The sequence below is a fragment of the Passer montanus genome, unplaced genomic scaffold (assembly GCF_014805655.1).
Source record: "Passer montanus isolate IOZ18808 unplaced genomic scaffold, ASM1480565v1 scaffold2, whole genome shotgun sequence".
In the NCBI taxonomy this organism is placed as follows: domain Eukaryota; kingdom Metazoa; phylum Chordata; class Aves; order Passeriformes; family Passeridae; genus Passer; species Passer montanus.
In genome coordinates this window covers 10,397,379-10,417,482 of record NW_024366591.1, presented here as the reverse complement: position 1 = coordinate 10,417,482, position 20,104 = coordinate 10,397,379, and the positions used below count along the sequence as shown (strand labels likewise).

At 35.3% G+C, this 20,104-nt stretch overlaps 1 protein-coding gene across 10 annotated transcripts in view; it reads right to left on the bottom strand.

The window, feature by feature from the left end:
* RYR2 (ryanodine receptor 2) overlaps window positions 1-20,104 on the bottom strand; it is a 386,098-nt gene that overhangs the window by 204,865 nt on the left and 161,129 nt on the right. For all 10 annotated transcript variants that reach the window (XM_039706867.1, XM_039706870.1, XM_039706871.1 and 7 more), the window contains 2 exons: window positions 9,031-9,130; window positions 5,560-5,656 (listed from right to left, as the gene is read on the bottom strand). In XM_039706867.1, coding sequence (XP_039562801.1) covers window positions 5,560-5,656; window positions 9,031-9,130 — 197 coding nt within the window. The remainder of the gene's footprint in view (window positions 1-5,559; window positions 5,657-9,030; window positions 9,131-20,104) is intronic.

Below are 20,104 nucleotides of genomic sequence, written 5' to 3'. Positions count from 1 at the left end.
AAAGTATTGTTTGAGAGAGAGAGGGCAATCATTTCACTGAAACTGACTACAAATGGGAATTAAATGAGTTTAAAAGAAATTACATAAAATGGCAGTGTTTCGATACTGCTGAAGTAATTTTGGTTGAAGAAACTGCAAATCCTAAGTTCCACACCAAGAAAATAATTGAACAAATCTCAGTTGCTTGGAATGAACCAGGGCAATATAAAGAACAATAGTGTACCTGGATCACACATAAATGAATAAATCCAAATAATATGTCAAAGTCCAAGTGAAAGAAAATTTTCCATTCCTCTCTATGACAGGCAAGCCTGGTTTTAGTTTGAAAAATCAGTCACTAAAGATCTCTATATATATGTTTTCAAAATAATTTTTTTAAGCACAGCCATCATTATTCAAGGCTCAACAGTTGTTTGAGGTGCGGGGGAAAGGTTATTGACTTATGCTGATTGAAAACTTTCTGAGCTTACATTTCAGTCATAAATCATCCTCCACACATGCTTGATCCCAAATTTTCTGAGGTACAACAGACCTCGTTAGTGCATAATGCCATAAGAAAAGGTGTCAGAGAATGGCATGGAAAAAAAAAAGGGATTAGCTAAGTCATACGGATTTTGACCATCACTTTAAAAGCCTGTCCATCCTGAGACTAACACTAAGTGTTCAATGTCATTTACAAAATCCTTAACATAATATGTTTCACCCAAAGAAAGTCTCAAAGGCAGGAATGGTAAAACTGCTTCTGAAATTGGGCTACATTTACCCATTCCCCCATGAAGACCCATGGAGGGTTTGAGAAACTGGAGTCTGCTCCAGCCCAAATGATACTTTGAAAAGTCAGGAGCACTTTTCTTTCTGTCACAGGTAATTGCTTTCCACAAGAAAATATTTCTGAAGGGTCCAAATTGCACTGCAGTCATCACTTTAAAATACATATTGCAAATCAAAATGCAAATAAATTGCAGTGGAAACACTCACAGTTCCTTTCTAGACTGGGAACTATGACTATCAGAGCCCTACTTCTGTGAAGTATTTAAGTTCTAAAAGAATATGAAAAATGGTGGTATAAACAAGAGCAAGCCCCACAACCCAATAAAAAAATAAAAACCCACCATGTAATTTTGATTACATAGTTCTACTTCTACCTGCCATTAGCTTTTTTGGGGACATCTATAAAAAAAAAAAATCACAGAAAACCAACCAACCAACCACCAAAAGAAACAAACAAGCAAAAAAATATAAAATAAAAACCCAACCCAGCTACAAAACATATCCTCCCAACATGAGAAAGCAATCAAAAACTCTACAGTCAGGCCTGCATTAATAACCAGCTTACATTTCTACAGGAAACTAAAAATAACACACATAATACAACCATGTCAACATGTAAAACAATTCCACTGAACTGCAAAAGGAAGTGGGGGAGGGAACTGGTGACTGATTAAATTGCGATAAACTTATTAGGAATATTTTTACTTTTTTTTTCAGAGATTGAACCAATGGAAAGCAATTTCACAGAAGCACTTTAATATATACATGCTTTAAATACCAACTCTCATCATAATTAAAATAAATGTATTCATTCCTTAGATATTATAAATTCAAAATGAACACTCAATATTATAATTACCAAATAACAGGTTTAAAAAAGAAAAAAAGAGTCACAATTTCAACAGGAAAATATGTGAAAGCAAAGTAAAGACCATTTCAAGGTACCTGTAAACAAGAAGAGATTTAAATATTTTGCTGGATAATCATATATAACCGTCCAACCAAAAAATAACGTAGAATTAAAAATTATTACCAAATTTCTCCTCTATGAAACTGGAGGGAAAAGGTGGAAAAAGAAGACTATGCAATCCTTTATTTAAATTTAAAAACCATATGTAAATCAAGGAACCTGTGGTGGGTTTGCCTCATTCCTACTGACAAACTGTTTATATCAGCTGCTGTGATGGGATCTACATCATGAACCATGCAGACAGAGACTAAAGGAAAAGGAGTCAAGATAAATATGGATTCACAGCTACTGTGCTGCTGCAGAAGATTCCCCTGGCTTTGAAGATAGACAGAAATCAAAGTAACCATCATAAGAACAACAAACTGATGACACTAGGCCTTCTCTTGTCTGTCTACAACTGTATCTATTTTCTACTCTACCTGGAAATGCTTCCGAAATTTTACTTAAAGAGCTACTGCGCAAATTTTGGTCTAGCTTGCAAGATGTAACTAAGACACTTTGAAGAATAAAAACACAGTTTAAGGATTCTATGCATAAGGCTTAAACCAGCTGCCTTAAAACAGCAACATACCTAACTGGAATATGCAGCAAATTATATTTAATTCATGAAAAATGCATGTACTTAATCTTTTGCCTGTTCCTTTTTTCATTCTTTGGATGTGTCAGTGAGGAAAGACTCCCAGGGTGTCTTTGACCCTGCCTGTGGCATTTTAAAAATAATACCACTGTATTCCTCTACTGTAACATCAAGTAAGCCATCATATTACCACAAATGTCTCCATTTGTACTGCTTCCAACTAAAATGCTTTTTTATTGCAAAGCAAACTTAATCTAGCAACTTCATGGAGCATCTACACGAACCTGCTTCCTAAGGAAAAGTCAAGTTTCTGACTCAACAGCAAAGTCCCTCTTCCATAATACGAGTCCACCCTACCTTTTAGGGATCACAGTACCACAATCCAAGGCCCACATGGAGGGACACACAAGCACAACAATTAAGCAAGGAAACACAGCACAGACTCAGAAAAAAACCTGAGATGCAGAAAATTATTTTATAAGCTTTTTATATGACTCCTTCTGCCACTGTACTAGGCCTCTTCCAGTGAAGATTTGGATGACCTTGACTCAGAGGAAGTTTGTTAGGTACTGTAGTATATGAAGACAGTACCTGCACTGTCACTGCATCATAGGTCTCCACTGTGCTAAGTGAGAGCATCAACTCTCATATGTACAAGAGCCTAAACATCTTGAAAATGTGTGCAATGCTTTAATTTGAACTCTTGGTACTCTTTGAAACATTTTTATACCTAAAACTTATGCAATTGTATCCATGTTCTAAGAATAGAGTAAAACTACAGTTATTTTTGGACACTGCCTAGGAGGATACTTCATGTCTAAACTATTTATTTATTCCCTGAAATAGATACCAGGTGACATTATAGAATAAAACTGTTATTTTAGCACTGTCTGATCTTTTATTTATTTAAAAATGCATAAAGAGGAAGCCTCTGCAGAAAAATAAAAATGAGATAGAGGAAGTAGTGAGTCATAACAGGGATGGTACTTCTCACTGCTCCTTTATGCTGACATTCTGCAGAGCAGACCTGCTCTCCAGGTGTATGCTAGAACAAATCAAACCAATCACAATCACAGTAATCTGTCCTCAATCAGCCTACTTAAAGAGGCAATGACAGGACAATATGGAATTATTGTACTTCAAATATATCATACCTTCGTATGCCTCATGTGCAAAAGTTACAGAACTGAAACTGAAATGAAAGACAAAATAATTTGTCTTAAAATTTCCTACCTGCCAAAATTACACATATATTTACACATAATTCTGCCAGATGTTGAATCACAACCATCAAAATGATGTATGCACACATATTGAAAACTGAAAGGAGCCACAAATTATTTTGAATAGGCAACAGTCTTAATCAGAGATAGAAGTAGAGATGCTTTAAGCAATAACTAAACTTGCTAATAATTCAAGAGGAGAAAACATGGGTCACAGAGTTACATAATATAATTAAAAGTAATCATAGATTATATTCTAGTTTTATTTTTAAAATACTTTTAAATATTTCAGAAAAATAGAAAAATTGCAGAAATAAGACTATGGAAAACAAATTTAATTTTATTTTGCTTGTTTATAAAAGAAAGTTCCTGAAAAATAGCACATTTCAGAAGATCAAATCTGTTTTTAAGAAGCACATAGAAGCAATGTTTCTCAGTATTGCTATGAGGAAAAATAAAGGCAAAGACATATGTCCTATTTGTTGCCTAACAGCTCTGCTTCTTTGGGGGTTTTAGACAGATACGGGAAAGGGATAAAGAAATACAGAACACTCCAGACACTGCAGAAAGAAATACAATTTTCCAATTTGTTTATAGGCATTGGTCTGCAGATTAAGAAATTAACCATATTCTTCTCATGTTATAGGACAGAAAGATGCATCATGTGAATGCACAAGTAAAGCAAATCAATTTTTTCTTAATTTGCAACTTCACACTCCATTATTGTGTTTTACATATAATGTTAGACTTGTTGAAAAGAGATAGATTTTTAGTGTGTTCTTAAGCACTAAAGTTCATTACTGAAGTGTTTCATCACCCCATAAATCTCAAGTTACACTGCAAATACATTTTTAAAGGAATTTTGCAGGATTTAGACTGTTGTAAGAACAAACACTATAGCATCCTATTTATTTATCACCTAAAGTTTTCCTCGGTTTCAGGCTGAGGATAATAATAGCAGTGATCAAGGGGTAATGACTCTCACATGGTAACTAAAATTGAAACCTGAACAGATCACATTTTAAGAATCAGCATTACAAACTATCTTCTGCATTCAAAAACTATTCCCTTGTCTGAAATAAGAAATATCCATGAAGTGTTGGTCACCAGCTGTACAAGAAAACTCTGAGGTTTTTCTCATTAACATTTAAAAATTCAGAGAAGAATTTTGAGATGAGAACTTCCAGAGAATTGTCCTTATCTTTAAAAATTATAATAAATAAAATAAAAAACATACTGCTATTTGCAAACCAAGAAGACTCATTTTGATGAGTGAGTTAATGAATAGTATTTCCTTTGTCATGGAAATGAAGCAACCCAATATGCTGCATTAAACAAACTATTCTAAAATACCATTTAGTAACATTTAGCAACATTTAGCCTGAAGGTAGAAATAAATTATGCCACACTGCCCTACTGAAAAGAAGCTTAGGGCATATATTATTAGGGCAAATAAAGAGGAGTGATGCAATCACTCCACTGAGACATAACACTCACTGTGTCAGTCCTCTTACTATTTCAATTTTTTAGTTAACAGACACACAGACCAGGTTGTTATCACTACTTCCATTCCAGGATTCCTTCAGTCAAGAAAATAACCATAATTTAAATTCTAGACCGCCATGACAGGTAGACCTGAGATTAATCCCAGATTAGTTGCCTTGAAAGATTGGGCAGGATTCTTACATACCCTGTCCTGAGGAATTTTTTGTAATTACAGAAAAAAAAAAAAAAAGTGATGAGAAAGTCAACATATTTAATTCACAGTGCTTTTAAATTAGGAAAAATTACAATAAATTATCAGAAAAATCACTATTCCTTTTACATCTGGTAAGTGAAATCAGACTTGAACAATACAGAAAAGAAAATACAAAAGGCTTATATCCAAAGTTTATCTCAACAATTCTCATTCTTATGAGTACAAATATCATCACAACATCTTTCAAACATCTGTACTATGACTGACACTTAATTCAGTAACATTCATTACATGATTCTGTTATAAGCTGGAAACCTACCTTCTTTGTTCTTCTCCATGTTCACCCGAAGGCACTGTCAAACATTCATCCATGTGACCATGCAATAGCCTCAGAACATCCCCTCCTATCAGGTATCCTTGAATAAAGGGAGAAAATCGAGTTCATTTTTCTAAACACAGCAACATGTACTTCATAATTCAATCTGTAATAAATACTATCAGGTTGATTTCACTTTTTTCTGTTTGAAATTTTATAGTACTTTAAAAAGAAGAGTCAGAAGGGGAAGCTATCTCACACTCTATGGAGCCAGTTGAACATTGTCAAGTAAGAAAAGTTCCAAGTCAGCAACTTGGGAAGGATGGATCAGGGTAAAGAGAAGCCACAAGTAAGGGATTCTGCATAGTTACCACAACTCAGAAAAAGACTGAGCCAACCAAAACAAGGAATCAAGTACTCCCCTCCCAGATTACAAGAGAAAAAGTGGGAAACTCTTCTATCTTACCGACTCACTTTTCATTTTATTTAAGTAAGAATTCTAGTTAAAATACAAAACCAGACTGATTTAGTTAGTTCATTATTTGTAAAGCACTTTTTGAAGTATTTGAAAGTTCTCTGTGAGAAAAACTTCTCATAGAAGAAGATCTACCCTAAACTCTACTTGACAGAAAGTTCAAAACCAATAATCATGATTTAATTGGACTCCAAAGGGAAACTGCTATATTGCAAATGCTTCCACTGCATGTGCAGGTTCACAGCCAAACACCTGGCTTCACAGTGTACTCTGTGTGTGTGTGTTCTCAAACTAAGGCACAGACCATAGACACAGCATCATCACAATATTTGATGTCCCAGGACTTAGCAGCCAGAAGCTGAAAATAAGGCAATAATTCGAATCTGTAAAGATGTTAATAAAATAGATCTTTTTTTCCATTAGTCTTTCTGCATTAGAGATGTGACATTAAAAAGAATATAATTTTATATTATCCTACAATTATTGTATTATAATCAGCAACTGAACAATACTAAAACTTAGTAGGTTTTAAGCACAATTCCATGATTTTTCCATCTGACAAGCTAAATGTAAACATTTTTTTGTTTCCTTCCCTTCTTGCTAAAAACAATTAATATCAAATTCTACATTTGAGTGGGATGCCATTACATAAATCTTTGCCTTTACTGTTACAGCAACAAGATTTTTAAAAAGTTATACTTGGAATTATATTTTGAAACAATGTCTGTACTAATAAGTAATGCTGTGAAGTAAGACAGATCTTTGAAGGGAAATGGCGTAGAAGACCCTTCAGTCACACTGTACACCTTTCACGAATTTATTTTGAAACTACATTAAATCTTTTTCCTGAGTATATTAGGTAATATTTCAGGATATAATTTTCAAACCTTTGACATTAGTATAAAATTGGAATTTATGTGGCAAATTTTAGCACTGATTTTTCCAATTCATGATTTTGACAGAGCAGGGCATGCGCAAGTAACTGTTGTTACATAGATTCCTTTCTACATGGGCCTGTGTAAATATAATTCTATAATTTAGGTTTTGTCTTTAAAGTGACCCCCATCTACTTCATCATACAGAATTAGCAGAATGACTTAACTCTAAAGCTCTGTTTTGGCTTAAACAAAAAATTGACTTCTGCATAAGCCAATTTTACAGAAATGCATGTAAAAACTAATTATTTTCTTTGAACTACCTCCAATATCCTAGGTCATCTTACAGACGAATTATCCATTATTTTCACTTAAAAATAATTTCATTTAACTGAATGGTTTAATTTATTAATATATTTTAATGGGGATTTTTGATTAAGAGAAGAGATTGTAGAGCAGTTATTCCTATACATTCATATTTCAGTGATGAATGTGATAAAGCATTTTACAGATCTAACAAAAATAAGTTTATTCCCTTCTTCCTTTTTGAGGTAATTTTCTCTGGCTTTGCTACTGTTTTACAGAGGACATAGAGATAAGGCTTTACACAGTGTGAGATTCACTCTGCCTTCACCACAGGACTACCTTGATTACAGGAACAGTTGCCACTTTTTCAAGAACAAGGCCTTTGGTGCAATTCTTTCTGACACTAGACAGCTGAACTACTCTAGAAAACATCCTTAGCTTAAAGATAATGTCTGTATGTGAGGAAAGTAAAAATGGAAAAGCATAGCAACAAAGAGCAGGCACATACACAGATAAATGCACAGCTACAAAAACAGTATTACATCATTTTCCCATTTCCTGGGAGTACGACTACACAACATGACACTATGTCATTGTGGATTTCTGCTTCTCAAAGAGACAGGCAGGTCTCAGTAGTGAGGTTCACCAGGCAGAGATGTGGCATAGCACAAATCTGGGTCTCAGCACATGAACCATGCCGGGATTATTAGCGAGAGTGACACACCAGTGCTGCCAGCAGTGGGAGGACAAGGAGAATGGGATTAATAGGAAGGAGCAAAAGCAAAAGGTCTTCTCATTAACAGCCAGGTTTTCTCCATAAAGTTTAGGATACTGCCAAGCAATCATTTTTTAATAATGGTTTGTGCTATAAACCATGTCAGAGAATCTGTATGTGCAGAGTGATTCTCGTATGTAAAAACCAAATGGCTGTATAAAAATAGATGATGGCAATGGTCTCCCTAATATCTTAATTAGCAAAGTTGCAAGAACATTCCATGATTGAGTTTTAAAATACGTCAGATAAAAAGAATTTATGTGAAATTTCAGTGTATTGCCTCTTGAAAAAACAGCATCCAAAAATCACACAAAATTAAATGACCTGCAGCTTTAACCTTCTTTAGATTCTACTACAGCACCCACTCAAAACAGTTGGTCTGCAGGAAAGTAGAAATCATTAGGCTTTACATTATGACAGAATTTTCAGAAAAATGTTGTTCTTCTCTGTGGAACCAGTATGGCATAAATTCAGGGATCCTTGTCCTTTCAATGTCAGAAATTGCATTAAAACTCATTCCTAATTCCTAAATAAAATAAATAGTTCTGGAAAGCTGTTCTCTTTCTGTCTTTACCTTCCTCTTGTTTTTCTTTCCAACCATATGTTACCCATAAAACTATTTCCCATCTTCACTCTTAGGATTTCACATCCTGCTTCCAAGCCTCTTGCCCATTTTTTACTCAGTCTCAGAAACATGTAACCATGACTGCATACATCAGAATAATTTGAGATAATATCTTAAACCAGGACCAAAATCCATTTCAAAAAACATACTAGGAATGTCATCATATCTTTAGCAAAATGAGATTTGAATGAGCTGTTTAGTATTCAGCAAAAATACACAGAAAACTATCAGTGTTACTTTCAGTATAACCTTCCCTCTGTTTCAGAACAGTTGTATGTTTATTTATTTATTGTATTCAATGTTTACATAAGAGAAAACCACTCCCACACTCGGCATAATAATTTAATTTTTTACTCTCTTGGTTTTTTGATTTCATTTACTCTCAGTCTTTCAATAATTAAAGTTGAGTCAATCTTACCTTGGGCAACTTCACTTCCTGAACTGATTGGTGCTACACTCCAGAGCGTCTGCTGGAAGGCTGCATCAACATGTAAGCTACCATTGCCATAGGAGAGATGCTAGAACCAGGAAAGAGGGAGGCTTTTATTTGAGTTTAGTTGAAAATCTCATTACAGTATACAATAATAGAACCAAACATTCTTTTTGTTTCTTCCAAACATTAATTGTTCCCATTGACTCTATAAGTAAACACAAAGTTCGACCTGGGTACTCCTCAATGGACATTAGAAGTAAAGCTAGAATTGTAAAGTATATTTGACTCAAAAAAACTATATAGGAACAGTGCACAACACAGTCTGCTGCTTGGCATCATAGACTTACTGAACACTCTGAAGAACTAATTTTTAAATGCTGTGGGATTTTTACATAGTGTTCTTCCTTCTACATACAATGGGTATTTCCATGAGGTTTGAATATTGGAATATCACCGTAATCTGTACTTCAAGCGTAACTCACCACTTGAATTTTTTTTGCAGGTCACTGGCTTCTTAAAACTCCCATTGGGGAAAAGAAATTACGTAAACAAACTATTGACTTTGTAAACCACTTAAGACAGTTGACAAAATCTATCTTGAACAAGGTTCTCAAGATCCAAACAAAACTGAAACAATCTTTCTTTGGAAGGCTCACCTCCTACCTATGCATTCAATGGATACTTTTTGGCTGGGTTACCCCCTACCTTCTGCCAGTGTTGTAGATCTTTGTCATAAGTGCAACAGGTGCTGTCTTTTCTCAGAAATTCCGTGTGTGTGAGCTCCTGTTAGTTCATTGACATGGTCTCAAAAATTCTTATCTCAAAGCATCTTGTATTGCACTCATGTTTGTCCCTCCCACACCATTAGCCAATTCTACTGTCAATGACAAACAAGATATCCTTATAGACAATTATGGAACCAAGTGTTCTGTGAATAAGCAGCTGTTTTGAAGCATACTTTTTATCTTACCAGGTACTAATTTTTCAAGTGCAGTAATATTTAGATGCTTTATTCATAATTTTATTTTATTCTACTGGAAAGTAACTGTTTATAAAGCAGTATTGTCCTCTGTTTCCAAACATTCGGACCAGCATTAACAAATTCTGGGTAAGCTAATTAATGACACAAAAGACAAAAATGTCAGTGAAAGTCAGAAGAGGGTAGATTCTCAAGACATGTGCAGAGTTCTGTCTTCCTGACTGCACACCTTCTGGCTGTACAGAAGTACAAGAAATAGCATATCAACTCATTTAGAAGGGTCTCATAACAGCTAATGGCCTACAAAGTAAGAGTTCTCACAAAAGCCACATTTACACTGCACCAGTGCCACTCAGCGCATCATGGAGAACATGAATGAGGTAACAAGTTCTTTGCCTTTTATTCTTCACTTACTGCAGTTATATAACTTAGTGAATGGCAGGCCATGATGAGAGATTAGGATCTGGTTCTATTTTTGCCCTGTGGGCCTTCATTTTGTTAGGGCTCTTCTAAGATCACCAAATAGATCCAGTTAGTGGCAACAAGCAATTCAACCAAAGCAGGAATATTAAGTTTCAAGGAAAACACTTCATTCAGGATAGACAAAAGAGAAGGAGAACTCCTCAGTTGTCTAGATCTGCCATCAACAGAGCACTCCTTCTGTGTGTTCTGTACATGTTAATTAACTTATTTTCACACACAGTAGTATCAATTGAAAAAGTGTTATATTTTTATAGAGAGGACACTGAACAAAAAATACATTCCTGACTTCTCTCTTCAGAGTATTTATACTTTTCATCCATTTATTGGATTCTAGTTCCGACTCTAATCCAGCTGTCTCAAGGTGAGTCACTGTCACTTTAAAAAATATAGTTCAAATGATACATCACATGACTTATAAAACAGAGTATATTCTGCAATTCCCTTCTTATCCTCACTTCCCTAGATTCCCTGCAGCATCCTTAAATTTACAATTGACAGCAAGGGTCCTACCATTTACAATTCCACAATTTACGGTGTTCACTCCCTGGAACCATTCATAGAAAATGACAAAAGAAAGCTTTTGCCATGTAGAGAAAATACATTGTTAAGGGATATCCAAGAATTCAGTTATTCATTTTTTTTCAAATGTATTGAAAAATACATTTTTTTCAAATGTATTGAAAAAATACCAAAATATTAGAGATGAGAGTATTTATCCTGGCATTGTCTAAGTTTTTAGTGCTAGATTCTAACAATCTCAATGTTACTTTAAAGCAATCTGCTGTCTGTCAATAACTTACTGGAGTTTACCTGCTTGGTTTTGTACCTTCAGCACAATAAAGCTATCAAAATGAAACAAGTTCTGTAACACGATGTCCAGGACATGGACATAACACTCAGACTGGTACTGAACAGCCTCCATACATGCTGCACAGATATTTGATACCTGGCACATCAGTGCATATGGCAGAAGTGGAAGGCTGCCATCAGCACGTAGCATAGCACGTCTTTTGGGTATGTAGTAATTTGAAAAGCAGAAATATATTGGGTTCGGGAATCCTGATGTCCAGTCTAATCTTCATACGGATCTTCCCCACCACAGGCAAATAATATTTTTTCTGCACCAGTCCAGGTTCAAGCAAAGAGCTGGATTTGTCTTCCCTGCTGATAGACCGATAATCTCCTAAACCAGCATTTAACCTGCAATAGGCTTTTCATCACTTTTCAGATTTAAAGACCATATTTTATGAATATGGGTTAACACTATAGTCCATAGGCAGTTTATCTCAAGGATAAACTCCAAGACTCATCTCAGAATACTGCAGGTTTCCCAACTGAATTTAATGACATATTGTAAACTCTGTACTGCTTTGCAGCAAAGTAATATAATCATAGCTCTGTTCCTAGGTCTTCAAAAAGAACACGGTGTATTTAAACTCACTGAAGAGCTTGGGGATCAGATGGTAATTTCCACAAGAACCCTTTAGCAGAAATTGCTGCAGCATAGCTGCATTTACAAGAGCTCTGAATAACTAGAGCTTTTAAATTTCACAGTCTGCATGAAAGTTTCTCTTCTCCAAAACATGCATGTGTGAAAAGACAAAAATATAAAGAATGGCAAACTTCTGCTTCAAGCTTCCTCTTGGCTAAGGTGTGCCAATATTGACAGTTCATCCAGCAATATCTATTTTTATCTGCAGTTTGATAACTCTACCTTCAATCTCAGGCCACTTGAAATTGCAAGAATAGCTTAAAAAACCCCAAAACATTATTTACTGGTAGATTTTGTAAACTATGTATAAAGCATTGCATTTCTCAGAATGCTTTAGTACTGCACAACCACAGCATCAACCACACTCTTACAGATTTCTTAGTACCAGCTGGTGCAGAGATAGATGGAAGCTATTTCCTTTCCTGTATGCAGACACTCTGACAGCCCTTGATTCCTGACTTAAAATTACTACACTGATCCCAATAGAAAAGCAGTTTCAAACAATTTAGGCACCTATCTGACCCAAGAACCTCTCAGATGTTCCAAGTCTTAGACAGACACCATTCCCACAACAGGTGCACAATAATTTACTCGTATCTATAACAAAAAACAAAAAAGTAACCAAACAAACTATACTCCTTTTCATTTTTTAATTAGGAGGGGAAAAAACTGCATCAAAAATCTGATGAATTAGCAAACTTCAATAAAAATTCAAAGGTTAAACTAAATACAGTCTCTAGAAACAAAACTATTTTTTAACTTCCTACTTATGACATGTCATTTCCATTAAAATTGATTACCTGAGTCATTTAAAATTATTCTGTTACAGAGAATTATATTGAAACAGTCAAAACAAATACAAATATTTATTCACATGAAAGGGAGATATTGGACAAAACTACAAGTAATAAGTGTGTCACAGACAGATTTTATGAAAAATCCTTTTGCCAGAATCTTTCCTCCTGAGAAGCGGGGAAGCTTCAGCTTCTCCATGTTTTGCTGCTTTGGAGAATTGTTTACCCAACATGTGAAATTGTTTTTGCTTGATGACCAATGACAGCCACCTGTGTGGAGGCTGTGAGCAGTCACAAGATTTTGTTATTCATTCCTTTCTATTCCTTTCTAGCTTTCTGATGGATCCCCTCTATTCTTTTTAGTATAGTTTTAGTATAGCATTTTAATATAACATCATAATATAATAAATCAGTCTTATGAAACATGGAGTCAAGATTCTCATCTCTTCCCTTGTCCTGGGACCCTCAAACATAACCATATAAGTGCATCTGTGTGAAATTTTTATAGAATTAGGGGTTTGTGCTCATGTTTTATAGTGGCAATATATTTACATTCATTGAAATACTATTAATGCTTTGAAAAAGTTTGAATGGAAAAACATACACTGCTGAACAAAAAATTAGTATCTAGATTTTGATCCAAAGTAGGCAAAGCCCAGGAAATTTCCAAAGGGTTTAAAGTACTAAAAAAATTGTGGTTTCTTTACTTTTCTCCACAGTGCTTAAGCAGTTGGCCCACAAACCCAAAAGCAAAGGGAATTTTTTCATTGATAAAGACAAAAAATTACAGCAATATCCTAAATGATTCCAACTCCTTCATTCATCATATATTTACCATCAGTAAAGGGAGAGTAGAAGGTAAAACCTGCAGATACTCAGAATTGTACCATTACAATGAAAACCATCTACTCTGCTGCAGCATTGCTGAGCATGGGTAATTGCAGATGCATGGCAGAAAAGCATAAGGGATCCATGGAGTGTGGAAGGGGATAGTTTGCATTCCTCCAATTCATAATAGCTTTCCTTCTGCACTGGCTCATGAAAAGCCTGAAGCACATCAGCTACTGTGCTTCCCAACACAATCATTTTGCATAATTAGTCACAAGAGCTTTCATTAACAAAGCATTAATTTTATAGAAGCAAGCATCAAAAGTTAGGAAATGTCAAACTAAGTACCCTATGAAAAAAGAATGGCTTCTAGTGAGCACATCCCACTACAGTCTCCATCTCTCAATACTATTTTTTGCACATGTGTTGCCTCATTGTATATAATGGATAATGGATCTCACTTTGTCAACAGCTGCTCAGTGCTTTGTTGTCCCCTCAATCTTCAATTTGCAGCCTCATGCTTTATTCAATATAGTCAATTCTTCAAAGCTTTGAAAAGAGAATTATTAATTTCCTCATAAGCTTTTCTCTTGCACCAATTACAGTATTTCACAAAACACAACTAATATTAATGGTTTAATTTTCTCAAAACCCCAAAGAAGTAGTATTATAACCCATTTTCCATTGGGGAAGGGAGGTACAGAGATTAAACTAAGAAATTTTCATTAATCTAGGATGCCCAGGTTGAGATGACTGCATTATATGTAGTTTATTGGCCAAGCCACATCTTACATTCACCTCAGCTGCAGCTATCAGGACTGAGCAACTCTGAGGTTTCAACCTCAAATAAAAGGAGGAGATGCACAAGACAGAAATCCAGTACAGAATATTCCCAGTAAGGGATGAGTAGTGACCCCTTGAAAGCAAGCCTAGTATACAAGATCATCTACTCAGCAAATTCCACAGCAGAGTCTGGTACAGAACCTAATTCTTCAGGAAAATAATTGTACCAATACTCCAAATGCAATTCCAAGCTTAAAATTTCATTTTCAAAGTTGCTTCATACCACAGCTTCCCTGCTACACAACCCTGACACATCCACTGAACTTTCATCATCACTAAAATAGAATTCCATAAAAAGCCAGTGTGACTGTACACTTAGGAGATGTCCTAAAAATATACCAGTACCAAAACTTTTGCATTTCTGAATGCCTGTGACTTCTTAAAATTTAGGAAAATTATTTTTATTTTATCATTTGTATGTAGTTTTCCTAAATTGGAAAAAAAAAGTTTAAAAAAATTCCACCATTACAATTCTCTACCTGTGATTCATGTGGGTAACTTGAAAACCCTTTTTCAGACATTTCCTTCTTATACTACTATAAAAATCATGACCGGAATTGTCAGCATACCGCATGTAACTTCTGTGCCTTAGTACAATGGGTTTCCTGGATAGTTGCTGGTAGTAGTTGTCATCTGGCCTAATCACTCCAGGCCTCTACCACTCTCTTTTCCTTTCCAAATCTTTACCCCAGTCTCACTAGAAATTCTTCCCTGTGAAGGTGGTGAAGCACAGGCTGTCCAGAGAGACTGGGGCTGCCCCATCCCTGGAATTGTTCAAGGCAAGGTTGAATGGGGCCCTGAGCAACCTGCTCTAGTAGAAGGTGAACCTGCCCACAGCAGAGAGGTTGGAACGAGATCATCTTCCAGGCTCTTTCCAACCCAAACTTAGAATCTACAAATTCTATTCCATTTAGCCAAACCAGCTTCCTGACTTAATTACAGGCCACATTACCACCAAGAATTAGGACCTCCTCCTACTTCAAAAGGTTCTCCTTAGACCTACAAAGCCTAAGCAGGGTCTTTTAGCTTTTTTTTTCCTTGCTACAGCTCTTCCTCACCACATCAGCCAGCATCAGACTTCTTTCCAGAACCTCACAACTCCTAACCCGCAATACCCTTTTCATTTCTTGGCCTCCCTCTGCATCTTTATCCAGCAGTTTGGTTCTCCCCAAAAAGCTCATTCCCCTACAGATGTCTCTTGTCATCCTTCATTTCCATTCTCATTCCACTGGTTCTTCTCTCAGTTTTCTCTGCCAAAACCACACAGTTTTTCTATCCTAAATTTTGAACACAACTTCAACCAGTGGGTGCCTGCTCTTCCCTTGTCACCAGCTTCTTGTCCCAGACAATTTGGATAGACCCTTTCTACCTGCCTGCCTTCAGTTGACAATCTTTTCAGCCACTCATCAAATCCCACTCAGTTTCCCTCCTTCCCAATTCAGTCCCACTCCTGTCACTGATACATCACCTGCCTTTTGTTCCTTCTACTTTGTCACAGCTTCTTCCTCCACATATCTTAAATGACAGGAGCTCACCAGCAGCACACACACACCGAGTTATATGCTGTCAATACAGTGCCTGGCTTCATTCCTGCCTTGAGCAATCCATTTCAAGGAATATCTGTCCCACCAGGTTGGCATGTATTTAATTATTCACTGTAGAGGGAGTTTAAACAGTTCATTAACACACAGGCAGTGCTAGCTTATGTAAAATAGACAAAGGCATCAGACTTCTACATACTCAAAGAAAATTTAAACACTCTTCCCTGGTCATGATCAAGCTCCATTGTTTCAGGAGAACATTTATTTACTAAGCTGAACCAGGGAGAGGTTCGTTGCCTTTTTATTTATTTTCTTGAGTTTTTTTGTTTGGTTTGGGGTTTTTTTTTTGTTTGTTCATTTTGGTTTTTTGGGGTTTTTTTGTAAGTTACCAAGAAGTACACAAGAAAATTACATCAATTTTCTTAATTATGTGGCTTTGTTTTCTTCCCTGTCTTTGAGCTCAAAAACATCTTATCCCTTCTGGATGAAATAAAAAAAATTATCTCACACTGATTAAAAAAAAGAAAGAAAAAAACCACAGAAATAGATTCTACTAATTCTAGTAAGTGACTTTTTACATCACATGCACTTGATTATAAGCACTTGGAAGCAGGACTCCATAAGGCAGAGCAGCTTGACAACCTTAATTATTGGAAAGTCCTACCAACCTCCACAATAACATTTCAAATCTTTGTATAAAGGCTCCATGGGAACTGCATTATGATCAGTGTAACAGAGCAGCTCAACACTACCTTGGTTCCACTAATTTCAGATTTGCTTATGCAAATTAAAATTATTCTTCACAAAAACCTTTTTTATAAATTTTCAACAAAGGAAATGATGGAATTGTGAATTTACACAGAAGAAAGTAAAGTCCAATACTGAGTGTCATACTTTCAGAAAAAATGTGAAAGGGAAGAATAATTTTTTAAAAAAAAAAACCCTCACAGACTGCTGTATTTCCTGACTACTGCACCAAGAAGCAATACAGACACTTGGAAGCTGTTCCAAGCATATGACATGAGAAATAAAACTCGGAGCTGAAAATAAACAATGTATGTGATACAAAAGGATACAAAAGTAGTGCCTTTGCAATACTGAGGAACCTCTCCTCCTTCCCAGGAGTAATGGCATATATCAACTCCACCTTTAAAATAGTTCAAGCTAACTTGGATGCTATTATTTTTGAAAGGGAATTCTGCCATCAGTTCCCAATTAGTTTCTTGTTAGTTGTCAGTAGGCAAAAAAAAAAAAAAAAAAGTCATATCAATCAAATAAATGTCAAGGCCTGTTCACAGATCTGCATAATGCAGTTCCAGGTCAGCATTGCAGCCACTGAGACAGTATCTCAGTAACTACATATAAACCACAGGGTATATACAACTGTTGTAATATACTCAAAACTGTGCACTGTAGATTCAAAGCTGAGGTGTTTCCCTCTTTCCTGACTTCTCAGCCAGAGTTACACCAACCTGATGGATAAAAATTTTCAGTTTTTACTTCATTTATGCATTTTGTATTTCAGCTTCCTGTCTAAGGACTTTTTCTTGAATTATGTTTAAAAGCTATTTAGAGACTTCATGAATTTGAAAGAAATTGTAACTAACTGAAATTCTAAGCTATTGAAAATTATTGCGTATCAGGATATGTAGTTATCAAGAGGCATAGGCAAAGCTTAGTGCTGAGGTAGATACTACAATGTACAATTTGGGGAAACATGATGGAAATATCACATCTGTTCTTTGTCAGGATGTACTGCCTCAAGAAAGCAAACATAGCAACTCTGGCTTGAACTTAAATGGTGGCAATATTTATAGCAGAACATCTTTTTGCTCTATGCTAACAGTTCAGCAGAGCCAAGTTCTCCCTCTGAAGTATCTGGCAATAGCACAGCTCAGATATTATATAATGCCACAAGCACTTATGTAAGTGCTTCTCCTCAGAAATGCTACACAGCATAATAAGGATCGAAAATCCCATTGTCTAGGTAGATAACGAGAGTCAGAGCTAGTGAATGACTTGCCCTGGGACACTGCTGTGAGTCAAAAGTCAAAATCCACCTCTCCAGACCTTTGGCTTATAATTGTAACACTGATCTTCCTATCAGTTTAGTACTTGGTTGGTGTAAACAGAAAGACAACTCTTTGGGGAAAAAATAGAGCCAATTGTCCCAAAATATTTTATTTTGTGGAAAGAGGAGAAGGGGTACTACAACAAAGTCCTGATATTTTCCTAATACTTAAGATTGTTGCCAACCAAATGAGGTCTAAACAATAATCTACTGATCACACTGAGATCATGAAGTGTCAAAGTCCATGTTAAATTAATTAAGCTAAAGCCAGACAACTGGAAGATGAACTTAGGAAGATGACATAGTTCTTCTCTCCTCTCTCCTCTTGCATTATACAAATTCAACTAAGAGCTGACTAAATTTTGAAAAAGCCATGCCCTACGAATGAACTGTTTTCATCTGTTATTTTTACACACACATCCTTGCCCCAGGATGGTTAACCTATTTTTCTTCATTCAGAATGAATTAGCAAATTGTTTGAAAACACAGAGCAACACTGCAATATACAAATATGACATCCCAGTCCTATTCCTAACAGCATAGTTACATAAAACATTTGATGGAGAATTTACATTTTCCTAAGATTTTAATTGTAGAGTATGCAACATACATAAACCTAACCCTCAGCATCCTGATGGACACTATTTTCTGTCAAGGAATCCCTATGAGGAATTCCACGCCCTTACAAAAAGCACTCCTCAACTGGATTCAACAGAGCTTATTTGGTCTCACTGTTGGAGCAGATTCACAAAAATAATTTCATCTCTCCACAGTCCTAACTTTTACAAAAGATCTAATTTGCTACATTCTTTTAAGAATTGTACAAATTAGCAACTACAACACAACACTGCACTCAACATGTAAACAATGAATTGTGAATATTTTCAAACTTATGTCCTTTGAAGTTATTTTGGAAACAGAAAAATGGATTAAGACAAACAGCTTAAGACAGAGAGGCAGCTTTCATGAAAAATATTGGTAACTCACTGATTATTCTTTACCAACTGTTTCAATTTTCATGAAAACTTCACTGCTTTATTGACAGTGCAGAAGTTCAATTACTGAATAGGTAGCAAAGCCACTAATATTTTTATGATTGTGGAGCTACATAATTTACCAGCTCTTAAAAAAGTCTTGAAAAACATATGATCATAAAAATATGTGAGTGCATGTTAGAGCACAATTAATTTGCTGAATCCTTGCTCCATCCTACTCCAAACCAGAGCTATATAACTGAAAGAGGCTTAATAATTATTCATTACAATCAAGCTCTAAAACACTTTAAGACTGTAATACAGTGTTATTTCTCTCTGCACTGAAAATATTATTTATTTTTAGTATATTGATATTTTGCATGGAACACGCAGTACATGCATTAACACCACATCTTAAGGAAAATCAGTCTCTGCAGACAGAATTGTGCCTCTTGCTGTATAAAAGTACATGTGACAGCCTTGAGAATCAACAGCTGAGGCACAAAACCTAAATAATAGGCTGAGCTGATTATTACTAATTAGAGGCCAGGATGTGCCTACACAGAGACACAATCTGTACCAAAATTCAACTTCAGCAACTCAATTCAGCAATTCAAAGAAATCCAATGTCTTTGAATAAAACCTTTCCATTAATTGGATTTCTCAAAAATTCAGTCCACAAGAAGTTGTTTTTTCACTATGTGTAGTTACAACTCTCATAAAAGTAATTATTTAAAATAATTTTTAAATGCAAAGATGACCAGAAAGTTTTCATAACATCTAATTACAAAAAACTAATTAAATAAGCTACTGAGCTTCTAATTAGAAGTTGCAATTATATTCTAACAATTTTATTCTCATTTTCCTATGTATTTTCAATAGAAGGGAGAATATTTTCAATTTTATAAAGGACATCTTATTAAACTACTCACTTTTTTCTTAAATACTTCAATAAATTTTAAAAACTCATTTTAAAAAAGCAAATTATAGACAATAAATTTTAATATTATATGCACATTTCATAGAATCATAGAATACCAGAGCTGGAAGGGGC